At 36.7% G+C, this 12,826-nt stretch overlaps 1 protein-coding gene across 5 annotated transcripts in view; it reads right to left on the bottom strand.

Moving 5' to 3' along the window:
• The window catches only part of mon2 (Mon2 homolog, regulator of endosome-to-Golgi trafficking), a 70,171-nt gene that overhangs the window by 8,184 nt on the left and 49,161 nt on the right, over positions 1-12,826 (bottom strand). For all 5 annotated transcript variants that reach the window (XM_053779328.2, XM_070089734.1, XM_070089735.1 and 2 more), the window contains 11 exons: positions 12,235-12,369; positions 11,828-11,983; positions 10,613-10,755; positions 8,552-8,717; positions 7,917-8,051; positions 7,180-7,308; positions 6,685-6,869; positions 6,010-6,194; positions 4,423-4,533; positions 2,360-2,555; positions 362-444 (listed from right to left, as the gene is read on the bottom strand). In XM_053779328.2, coding sequence (XP_053635303.2) covers positions 362-444; positions 2,360-2,555; positions 4,423-4,533; positions 6,010-6,194; positions 6,685-6,869; positions 7,180-7,308; positions 7,917-8,051; positions 8,552-8,717; positions 10,613-10,755; positions 11,828-11,983; positions 12,235-12,369 — 1,624 coding nt within the window. The remainder of the gene's footprint in view (positions 1-361; positions 445-2,359; positions 2,556-4,422; positions 4,534-6,009; positions 6,195-6,684; positions 6,870-7,179; positions 7,309-7,916; positions 8,052-8,551; positions 8,718-10,612; positions 10,756-11,827; positions 11,984-12,234; positions 12,370-12,826) is intronic.

Below are 12,826 nucleotides of genomic sequence, written 5' to 3'. Positions count from 1 at the left end.
AACCTATCCTTGTTCATTCTCTCTACATGGTCAAATCACCTCAACAGTACCTCCTCAGCTCTCTGAACTATACCCTTGGTCATCCCACACTGCTTTTTAATTTCTGCACTCTGAATTCTCTATGATATTCACACCCCAAATTCTCTCAAACATGACATCAATGGCTCTAGCTTTCTTTTTGCTGCAGCATTCAAAACCTATGCCTTACACCCATATAAAAGTGTTAGTGGTACTATACTTTGGTACATTCCCTTATCTGCCTCAGTAGATCAACAGCTTTCTTTCCCCACCTCATCACTTTGCTCTTTTTTATGTTCACTTTTAATTTCCTTCCTTTTAACCAAACTGTAATTTTTTTTACCTTTTTCTATTGGTGCCTTTTTAAGGGATGAGAGCAGGGTTGCTATAGCTTTAAGTACAAAGCTTATTTCAGCTATTCTGTGTCTGAAATAGAGTATAAATATATATATTAATCTCAACAATGCAGATGTCTGCTAAAACTTAAAAAGAATATAAGGAGAGTCTAAAGAATGCCCTGTGAACATATGGCAGGCAATACCAATAAAAAAATGTGAAGAGAAACACTACACAAGGACAAGCCTTTATTGTGAGTACAAATAGGAGGCACATTTGTCATGTGTCAGCAGACAGTGGATTAAGCCTCCACCACATCCTGCACTGAATGACCCACATAGGTTAAGCACTTAAAATGAACAATAAAAAAAATGTTTACTCTGGATGAGTTATACCAAATCAAAAAATTATAAGGAAATACAAGTGGAAGATTTGGTTAAGGAGAACCAACACTGGTGTTAAGCTCACAAATAACCAACACTTAGAAATGAAATTTAGACAGTTTTGATCCATCTTGGAATAAATGGTGTGAAGGAGAGGCAAGATGAAGTAAGGATCTGATTGGGTCTTATTGCATCACAAGTCAAGTAATAGTTTTGCAAAAGAAAGAGCAAAAACCACTGCCAGAAAGAGCCAAAATAATTAATGTGAAACAAATCCCAAATGCATTTGCCTCACCTACATCAGTGTTTGTTGCTCCCTTTCTCAACAAATTCACCATTGTTCCCTACTGCCACAGCAACTCAATATATCATGTATATTTTGGGGTTCTTGCCTTACAACTTGGAGAAACTCCTCCCACAAGAGATGTCTATACCAAAGGCTTGTTCTAACATAGTGTTTCATGTTGCATTGTGGGGCTGTGGGGCTGTGGGGCTGTGGGGCTGTGGGGCTGTGGGGCTGTGGGGCTGTGGGGCTACCACTCCCATAGGTCAGTTAGTGAAGGTTCCAGAATTTGAAGTAAATATATAATGACAATGAATGTCAAGTAATATTATTTCCAGTTAATGATCATGTGAAGCAAGTTGTAACAAAATAGAGAGGCATAAAAGATTAATCAGAGGAGAAATATTGTTATTTTTATTATTTTAACAACACATTGGCCATTTCCCACCCAGGCAGGATGGCCCAAAAAAGAAAAACTTTCATCATCATTCACTCCATCACTGTCCTGCCAGATGCATGCTTACACTACAGTTATAAAACTGCAACATTAACACCCTTCCTTCAGAGTGCAGGCACTGTACTTTCCATCTCCAGGACTCAAGTCCGGCCTGCCGGTTACGGAATCCTTTCATAAATGTTACCCTGCTCATACACAAACAGCATGTCAAGTCCTAAAAACCATTTGTCTCCATTTGCTCCAATCTAACACACTCATGCATACTTGCTGGAAGTCCAAGCCCCTCCCACACAAAACCTCCTTTACCCCCTCCCTCCAACCTTCCCTAGGCTGACTCCTACCCCACTTTCCCTTCACTACAGATTTATACACTCTTAAAGTCATTCTATTTCATTCCATCCTCTCTACATGTCTGAACCACATCAGTAAGCCCTCCTCGACCCTCTGATAATAGTTATAGTATTATTTTAATGGGAGAGCACTAAATCCATACATGTCATACAGTGCCTGGGAAATGCTAAGCACAGTAAACCCTCGATATAATGGACTTTTAACATTTAGAGCAAAATCTACTGGTTAAATTGTACTTTTAATTCCTTTGTTTTAAATACTTACTACAGTATATCTGTAAATTGTATGTACAGTACTGTATTAGTCATACAGTACAGTACTCTAGTGCACTTTTTTTTGTAAATTTTTATATAATGGACATTCCCTACTAGTCCATTTTATGAGGGTTTGCTGCCCTTTAGCTCTTTAGATCAGGCTTGATCCAAATTTGGAAAGGGCAGCTCCAACTTCTTGGATCAAGAACTTTGCACCAGCATCAAGGGAGAGGTATGGAAGACTGGAATCATCAAAATACAGAGAAAAGACTCAAACCTGGGCAAGGGACACTTTCCACTAAGCTTCTCATCTTCCACATATTTAACGAGGACTTCCCTAAAGCGATGCAGGAGAGATGTAACTGCTAATTTTGTAGTGACTTGTGTTGACTCACACTTTGCTACATTTAAAGTTGACTCTTGTGCTGTGTAACCATTACTTGTTTCACTGGCTTTGCTTGATCCTGCTCTACCTGAAAGTGATTATAAATTAAACAAACTTATTAATGCCACTTTAGTATATATTGCTCAGTATTATACCAACTGTAGTTGGTGAAACAGTGAGTTTTATCATTTACCGTATTTTCTGGTATATAAGATGCATAACAAAAGTAAATCAGCAATCATATTCAAGGGTAAATTACACTCTTACTTTACAGGAAAGCATAACCAAAAATCTACCCTTGACCCTGACCCTGAGCATATAAGGTGCAGGGACTTTTTCTGGGAAAAAAGGGCATGCTTTATATGCCAGAAAATACGATAACACTGACAGACACTTCTTTCAAATGCATACGAAAAAAAAGTAGTTAAAGAGGTTAGGCTCGGTAAATAAGTGAACACCTTTTAAAAAATATTCTGTTTCTAGTTTTCATTTTGAGTCCCAATTGCATTGAAGGTTCATATGGTCATCTCATTGATTTACTACAATGACCATTACCCAGCAAGATATCTCGCCAGCTGTGCACTAGTATCGCACTTCAAATAACCCTCTGAACTTCAATAGTCTCAGTACCAACTTAAGAGTGCAGGCACTCCCACCTCCAGTATTCAAAGTAAATAAATAAATATTTGGAAGATGATATATACATTCAACATAGTCAGATACCTACACCTTCTGTACACAAATAACAATGTTTTGGTCTGATTTGGATCATTAACTAATCACACAGAAGAGCTATTACCACTACTACCTTCCTATTTCTTTCCATCTCTACCAGTGTTGCACTACTACTACTACTACTTCTTCTTTCAACACACCGGCCGTATCCACCGAGGCGGGGTGGCCCAAAAGAAAAAACGAAAGTTTCTCCTTTTACATTTAGTAATATATACAGGAGAAGGGGTTACTAGCCCCTTGCTCCGGGCATTTTAGTTGCCTCTTACAACACGCATGGCTTACGGAGGAAGAATTCTGTTCCACTTCCCCATGGAGGTAAGAGGAAATAAACAAGAACAAGAACTATAAAGAAAATAGAAGAAAACCCAGAGGGGTGTGTGTGTATATATATGCTTGTACATGTATGTGTAGTGTGACCTAAGTGCAAGTAGAAGTAGCAAGACATACCTGAAATCTTGCATGTTTATGAGACAGAATAAAAAGACACCAGCAATCCTACCATCATTTAAAACAATTACAAGTTTTCGTTGTACACTCACTTGGCAGGACGGTAGTACCTCCCTGGGCGGTTGCTGTTTACCAACCTACTACCTAGGTGCACTACTACTATTACTAACTACTAATTACTACAGTACTAACTGCTAACTACCACTTATACTATTCCTAACTACTACTATCACCACTACTACTACAATACCATTACTCCCTTCTGTTTTACTACTCCTGTCTATCCCCCTCTAGTATATACTTTGGCTCCCTTTCCTTTGTGTTCTGTGTGACTACTTAATGATGCAAGTTGGATTGAAATAACACCATAAGTTTATCTCCTATGTGCACGTTATTTGTGTATTGTACCAGTCATGGTATTGTGTCTTTTATTCTTTACACCTGAATTAAAATCTAGCTTTATCTATTCATGTACCTTTATTCTCTGTTTATAATTTTGCCTGTTAAATCTGGCTTCAGATCCCAATAAGCAATACAATGCTATATTTAATTTACTTGAAACCTAAGAAAATATATCAATTGGGCATTGTTTTGTTTTTAACACATTGGCTGTTTCCCACTGAGTCACAGTGACCCGAAAAAGAAACACTTTCATTATCACTCACTCCATCACTGTCTTGCTAGATGCATGTAGATACTATTTACTGACTTATATTAACTTTCTGATCCTAAAGCAAGAAGCAGGAAATTAGATTTTCAACTAGGTTACTCACCGGAGCTTTCCAGGCTGGGATCAAAATCAGTTGGTGTGAGAAGGGAAAATTGGAGAAGAGTTTCAAAACATGTCTTTGCAAATTCTTCCCGCAGTTTAAATCCTTCACACTCTGCAAATAAATTTTTAAATTATGCTTATGATAAGTGATAATCTCCAGCTGAATTATTTAAGAATTATAAACATATAGTGAAGACAAAGTTAAAAAACTCAAATCATTACATTATAAACCAAATGACAATAATATTTGAGCACAAGCATGCAGACAACTACAAACTGACATAGGGTGTCACTGGTCCCACAACTCAGGAACAATGAAAAAGGACAGGGCTTGGACAGAGGCCATACCGGACAACCCTGTGATGCAGTGAACCTGGTCAGCTGCATAAGTAATTTTACCAGACACATCCATAAAGCTAACTTGTTGAGCCTTTGTCCATCCAGATCTTTTGTCCATTTTATCTGATATCCATTGCACTGAAGTCCATTATACTGTGGTTTTACTGTATTTGAAACTCCAGTCCTTCCCAGATATACTTAAGAAAAAATAAGGACTACCTCAGTCCACAAGGGTGGTGAACTATTTGACATACAACTTGAGACTCTATGACCGCGGGTTCAATCCCGGCCGGGGGTATGGTTTATTTGCAATCGTGTTATTACGATTTCTTAAGTCATACCTTGTAATCAACTGATTACAAGAAATGGCTCATTCACCTATCAGAACTAACAAATTAAGAGCCCAGAAGGCAGTAATTTGGCCAATTTTACACTATTTCCCCTAAATTCTAATTTAAAAACAGTCCAAAACAAACAATAAAGCATCCTTCCTCTTTGTTCATTAATCACATCCTCAGCCTCTCATATATAACACTTGCTCTTCAATTTGAATCTACTGTCACACACAAAAAATTGGCATTTTTTACCAATTTCTTGGCTAATAAACCATAAACCAGAATGCTTGGCCATGATTTAGACCATCCCAATAATTGAAGTAGACCTAGGAAAAACCCATAAAACAGTTCATGAGAGAAACTGAGGGTCCTCTAACCTTCCCCAGGTAAAGCCCATAACTGACATTTCCACCACTTCAAGGCTTATTTCAGGCCACTGATCTGAAACTGTCCAAACCCTTCTCCATTTCACTAGTATCTCTTATGATCAATCTAGCGACACAAAGAAACAGCCAATAAAACTACGAAAATCATTCTAGATAATGCCCTAGTCCATATTTTAACCCAAATACAAGGTCAAGAGTTTAGCTGCTCTCATCATATACTGCATGGGGTAGGATTTTTTTTTACTGCACATGCTCACTGCATGGACCCTTTCTCTCATGTCTAGGCCATAATTTGTGCCTCATAGCAAATTTGAAGGTGCTATGATTTACATATACATTTACATAAGCAATACCAGTCTTCCACATAAATCTACATGACTGACAGTGACCATTATGTAACCCTAAATAAAATTTTACTATCCCAGTAAACATTAGTGGTCTCAAGGCAGTATAATGGCACAATCCTGTTACTAAATTAGAATTTTAGCATTTGGTACTTATTTTACAAGTGATGAAATTATCACTTACCAGAGTCAGTGCCTGATGCTGACTCAATAGAGCCTTTATTAAGAAGTACCATAATTGACACTATAAAGTCACTAGGTGTGGTGGTTGCATAAGGCAGAATCTCTTCTCTTATCAACTCTACTACTTGACAGTCAATATTTTCATCGCGCTCTGCATCTTCACTGCTCTGGTTGGCAGGTGGGGGGCTGGTAGATATAATTTTAGTGTTAAGTCATATATAGATAGATGACATAAAAACAAGACATTATGAGCCAGATAATACTTGTTTCATTGGATCTAAGGCAATAACTTACGGTACTTGTTTGTAAGTCATTTACACAATCTTTACTAATTTATTACAAGCACTAGGTCAGTTAACCTTGGTCACACCTTAAAGCACTAATGAGAAAAACGTGAGGGTTTCATTTTATTACAAATAAGCTTTTTCTAAAGCTACACATTTGAAAATTGAGAAAATGGAGCCAACTGTTGAGACACTGCAGTATGTGTGTGTAGTTCAAGAAGACTAGATGGGTAAGAGTATAACCTTCTTACTCAGTAGTGCTCACCTGGGCAACCAAAGCCAACCAATCACCTGGGTAACCAAAGCAAACCAAACTTTCAATAATATAAACAAACATCAAATAAGAGCAGATCAAGTTCCATCAAAATCAAAACTAATAGGTCTAAATCTACCTGTTTGAAAACAGGAAACTGTCAAGTGCTGTGCCTAAAACTGTCCACATCTCCCTAAAGTGAACAGGATATTCTCTGGCCAGCTGAAGTCCCTCTTGCAGTACTGTCAACAGTGTTGTGATGACCAACTTCCATGTTGTCTGTGCAGGACACCGGTACTTCAAGCGTAGAGGCATTATGCTGGCCTAAGAATAGCACATTTATCAATACTTTAAAAGCCTCAATGTGAAATTATTCAGAAATATTGTGATAATATTACTTTCAGATAACTTTATTTAAGAAAAATTGTTGCATATTTTATAGGTGGAAAATCATAAAAATAAAGAGTACCGCTGACTCCAATTATAGTACTTGACAATATTTATATCACATTTATGGGGTATGTAGTGGATGCAAGAGCTATCTCAAATTAACTACCATATAATATATATGGCTTATTCTGCCTAATTTTACATCTATCCTGAATGAATTACATCAACTGCCATACTGTCTCACCTGAATAATATTCTTTAGAACTTGTGCCTCTATAACTTCTTGCCAATTGGAGGTTTTTTGGTAGAGAGATACCACCATAGACATTGATCTCTCAGCAAAGGGCACAAAATTCATGGTCACCCAGTCAGTCTGGAAAGTGAAAATTAGCAAAATTAGTTTAAGATGTAAAAAAATTCTCATGTGGATGCATTCAATAAAAAATACCTAAGACTATAAAAGAAAACCATTAGATATGGTTCACCTGGATTAGGATGACTGAGGGAGGCATCTCTAGACTTCTTCCTAAATCTATCTCATAAAAAACAAACTGCTCAAAAAAGTTATAAAAACTACCACCATGAAGTAAAAAAAACATATTTACATCTACATATATTTAATTGCTACTGTGTGCAAATACAGCTGATGACTGTCATATGCAACGAGCCAACATTTATGTTTTTGGCAAGCACAGAACGTAGAGTATATCTTTAACTCTCCAGGCTTAAGCTCAGGCTGCAAATGTTTTTTTTTTTAAATTTCTACATCCAATATGATGAGCTTGGGCTTGTTTGTAAACTTTATTTATGATGCAGAATGAGGAGAGATGGCAAAACCTGAATCTAAATGATTCTTGAACTACTACAATGGTCTAGACCAAGTTACCTTGCACCCAGTAATTTATACAACAATATCTTACTACCTATACCGAGAATGTTTATAACAAGAGCTATGACAGCTAAAGAAACCTAACTACTTACTGATCCCTTAGTAGTGTGAGGTCTAGTAAGAACATTGCCATAACTAGGAGCCTGACAACTGTAGGATGAAAACTGTAAAAGTAACTTGAACAGCTGTGGGACCATTGCTCGGGTTGCTCCATTACCTTCTGTTACCTGGTGAAGAACAAGAGACGTTCTTAGTAAATAATGGCTTACTGTAATTTATGTCATTACACTCATAACATCAACATTAATCCCCAATCAGTCAACTAGCTGTCATTATAAAAAGATATAAATAACTAGACATAAATCATTATATATCATTATATTCAAGTGAAATATCAGACAGACATAACATCAGCAAATATCTGCCTTTAAATGAAATGGGTAAAACATTTAAAGGAGTGATTGGCAAACATGTTAATCAGAAAGGATTGAGGCAAGAGTCATCAGAGGTTAATTACTGGATACCAGGGGAAAATGCAAGACCAAGATGTTTATATTCTATAACTTTAAAAAGAAAATGAGGAGAAGATAAAGACAAAGTCTAGAGACCTTTTAACTGTGGTTCCCCTCTCTAGTAAAACTTTATAGAAAGAAAGCCTCAGAAAAAAAGAAAAAATTATGAAGATGGATTTTTAATTCTTAATGTTAACAGTCTGTAAATTACATACTTCCTTTTCCACTCCTGACAGAGCTTGCAAAATGCCCTCCTGCAGAGGAGTGACAACAACTTCAGTGAAGGACGGAAGGATGAAGGGCGATGAGTCTCCGTGCACAGGGACCGACACACAACCCAGTAAAACAGAAGCCAAGCGACTAAAATCGCTAACAACAAAGCTGAAATGTGTAAAAAAAAAATCCACTAATCAATCATGATTTTAAAGTTTTTAACAACTATTTTTAGAGCATAACATCATACATATACTTACTACTTACTGTTATCACTATTATGAGATGAAAAGCAAATTTACATTTATTTTGAAGTGATATTTTGACGTTTAAATTGTGTTGCCATGATAATGAAGAGAAGTATTTCTATCTGGTCAAGAAAGATGTGATTTGAGTCTGACCTCCCTCAAAAAAACCTTATGGAACATCCAGCACTCTGTTCTAGCATCTCAACCTATGAGGTGAAATTTCAGTCATGTAACTGCTATCTGCTGTTCAGTGAAGATAAAATATATAAAGCTACTGCAAAAATAGAATATGATTTCATAGTTAAATAAGTTGAAGAATAAAATAAATATTCTCGGCTGCCTCTTTCTCCACCTCACTCGGTTTCACTTACCTGAGGCTATAGTTACCTCATTTTCATCTATCAGAGGCTTTAACTACCTCACTTTCACATACCAGATGCTTTAACTACCTCACTTACACCTTCCCAGCAGTCCACCTTGTCCTGACTCTAGTGCAGTTCAGACACTGTTTATGCTCTTTGGCATAAAATCATGCTAAGCCCTGTTTGTAACTCCAAGACCACACAGTCTTAGTTCATACTGGTGTAAAATATCATAAACAAAGATAGGTATAGATCTTCTTTCTTTCTTTCAATGTACCAGCCGTATCCCACCGAGGCAGGGTGGCCCAAAGAGAAAAACAAAAGCTTCTCTTTTCAAATTTAGTAATTTATACAGGAGAAGGGGTTACTAGCCCCTTGCTCCCAGCAATTTAGTCGCCTCTTACAACATGCATGGCTTACGGAGGAAGAATTCTGTTCCACTTCCCCATGGAGATAAGAGGAAATAAACAAGAACAAGAACTAGAAAGAAAATAGAAGAAAACCCAGAAGGGTATGTATATATATGCTTGTACATGTAAGTGTAGTGTGACCTAAGCATAAGTAGAAGTAGCAAGATGTACCTGAAATCTTGCATGTTTTTTTTTTTTTTTTTTTTTTTTTTGAACAAACCGGCCGTATCCCACCAAGGCAGGGTGGCCCAAAAAGAAAAACGAAAGTTTCTCTTTTTAAATTTAGTAATTTATACGGGAGAAGGGGTTACTAGCCCCTTGCTCCTGGCATTTTAGTCGCCTCTTACAACACGCATGGCTTACGGAGGAAGAATTCTGTTCCACTTCCCCATGGAGATAAGAGGAAATAAACAACAACAAGAACTAGAAAGAAAATAGAAGAAAACCCAGAGGGATGTGTATATATACATATATATGCTTGTACATGCATGTGTAGTGTGACCTAAGTGTAAGAAGAAGTAGCAAGACGTACCTGAAATCTTGCATGTTTATGAGACAGAAAAAAAGGACACCAGCAATCCTACCATCATGTAAAACAATTACAGGCTTTCGTTTTACACTCACTTGGCAGGACGGTAGTACCTCCCTGGGCGGTTGCTGTCTGCCAACCTACTACCTATAATAGGTATAGATATTATAACATAAAGAACAAAAAGGCACAATACCATGACTGGAACAATATACAAATAACCCACACAATTACAAAGTCACACTATGATTTTGTAAATGGTCCAAGTTGGACTGAAATGTGCGGGTTATCTGTGTATGATATATATATAACTGATATAACATCTGATGCATATATATGAAATAAACTGACAGGTTATTCATCTTAGATGGATGACCAATAGTGCTTCACTGCACTATACATATTCACAAATAATCTGTGACTAGTCAGAGCATAATGTCATTATTTGTGAAGTGTTCCAGTCATGGTGTTATGCCTTTTTTTTTTTACTATACATACGAAGTTGTATGCTTACCGTGGCTTGATATGTTGGAACAAGTGAGGGAATATGTGAACCAAGGCAGTGAGGAAAGGCTGTGAAGGGATGTATGCATCTGATCCCCTTGTTACTTCATCAGGAGGAGGTTTTGTCACTTCACTGCCAATGGTGTGCCAAACCTGTGCAAGATTTTCTCATATTAATGAGGCAGCAGTGAAGTAGACACTAAGTATAACAGAGGGGAAAAAATGTTAAGTGGACAAATCTTGAATAGTTTGTACACTTTATTTTGCTTAATCAATTATGTAGTCATTTTTCACCAAAGAAGAAAAGTAATTCACTATCACTCTCTTGTTAGCTTCCATCTGAGAAAGGCACTGGTACTTGTAGTAGAATAATGACCCACTGATCTCAACATCCCACACCACTCTTTCAAAGTGCAGGCTCTGTGCTGTACTGCTTTATTTCAGAACTTTGTCTAATTATTTGGCTTCCCCTCAGTCCCTATATAAATACTATTAGCTCTTATTCCATTATGAACATTAAATTTTTTTAAATACTCTATCTCTTTCACTCTAACATCTCTACCTCTTTATTCAGTCTCACACAACTTTCACCTAAATTTAACAAACACTGATTACTTTCCCTTACTTTTCATACTTGTTTTCTCTCTCAGTTCTTGGAAAAATATGCTAATAATGTCTCAACCTTTCATTCTTTCTTTCTTTCAACACACCGGCTGTATCCCACCGAGGCGGGGTGGCCCAAAAGGAAAAACAAAAGTTTCTCCTTTTACATTTAGTAATATATACAGGAGAAGAGGTTACTAGCCCCTTGCTCCCGGCATTTTAGTCACCTCTTATAACACGCATGGCTTACGGAGGAAGAATTCTGTTCCACTTCCCCATGGAGGAACCTTTCATTCATTTGCTCTTATTTTCAGTTCTTTCACAACTCATTTAACTTTTTTCAAAATAATCTTTCATTTTTATGGTTTTTAAATTGCAAAAATCTTTCAGTTGCCAGTTTTTTTTTTTTTTTTTGCTGTTTTCACCTCATCATTACAACAGTCATTTATCTTCATACTACAGACCTTATCAGAATATGCTAACATTACAGTCATAGATTCACATTATCTTTCAACATCCTCTTCAATACTTTCTACTATAAAAGACAACCTTCCTTCCAGCAAATCCTCATATATTTAAGCAATGAATAGTGAATCTTTTTTAAAATTGATTAAAGCTGTACCTTCCATGCAGTGTTCCAGTTTGCTATAGAATCTTCAGGGATGGGTAACCTCAAGTGTGATGGAGAAGCAGGATCATCTGAGCTAGAAGAGATGGATGTAGAAGACCTTCCAGCCTGAAGCATCTCTTGCAGAGACTTTAGTGCTGCTAACGATACCTAAATAAAAATTTAAAAAAGTTTACTTTATGAGAAAATTCTCCATATTCCAAATGTTCCTCTCTCAATATCATAAGCACTAGAATAACTTCTGATCTGTCACAGAAACCTTTTATTTCTGCAACTGTTAGAAAAACTGCAAAAAAAATTAGTCTCTTCATGTTCAAGCTGTTTCACTTCTCACTGAATTAAAATTTGCTTAAACTGAGCAATGTCAAGAGAATTACACTCACAATAAGTTATATACTAACCTCATTGCTTTTGGAGAGGGCAGCAGTGTGTATAAAATCAAGCAGTAGTGCCCAAGCTCGTGGAAAATCTCCCAGGCCTTGGAGTATTTTTTGCTTTGTACTAAACACCCGAGCAACACCTGACAGTGTTAACACCTGTAATTAAAATTATTTTCAAAAATGTATAATGAAACTTTAACCACAGTATCTATCAGCCAATATTCTAATCCTATTCTTGTCCTTCAGAGGGATGCCCTCTGAATGAAAGACTAGGCTTAGATAGGGCAGAGTATTTATCACACACATTATAACCATATAATATAATCTCCAGCTTTGTGCATTTGTAATTCTGTAAGTAATACATCAAATTTTACATTTTTGGTGTAGTTACCTTAAGAAAAAGATTCTCAATCATTTTAAAAGAAAAAATAATTTGTTTTTAATTTTTCATAAATGCTCAGAGATGAAGCCTTGAAAAAGTGGGGAGGGAGGGTCAACAGGGAAAGGGTTAAAGATCTGATACCGTAAATACTGTACTTTCAGTATAAGACTGTTGTCAATCAAGTCAATGATTTCATAATGCTTTACTTTCAGCAAAAGAATCAATGATTTC

This window comes from Cherax quadricarinatus, chromosome 29 (genome assembly GCF_038502225.1).
Source record: "Cherax quadricarinatus isolate ZL_2023a chromosome 29, ASM3850222v1, whole genome shotgun sequence".
NCBI classification, from domain to species: Eukaryota; Metazoa; Arthropoda; class Malacostraca; order Decapoda; family Parastacidae; genus Cherax; species Cherax quadricarinatus.
This window is presented reverse-complemented; position numbering and strand designations above follow the sequence as displayed.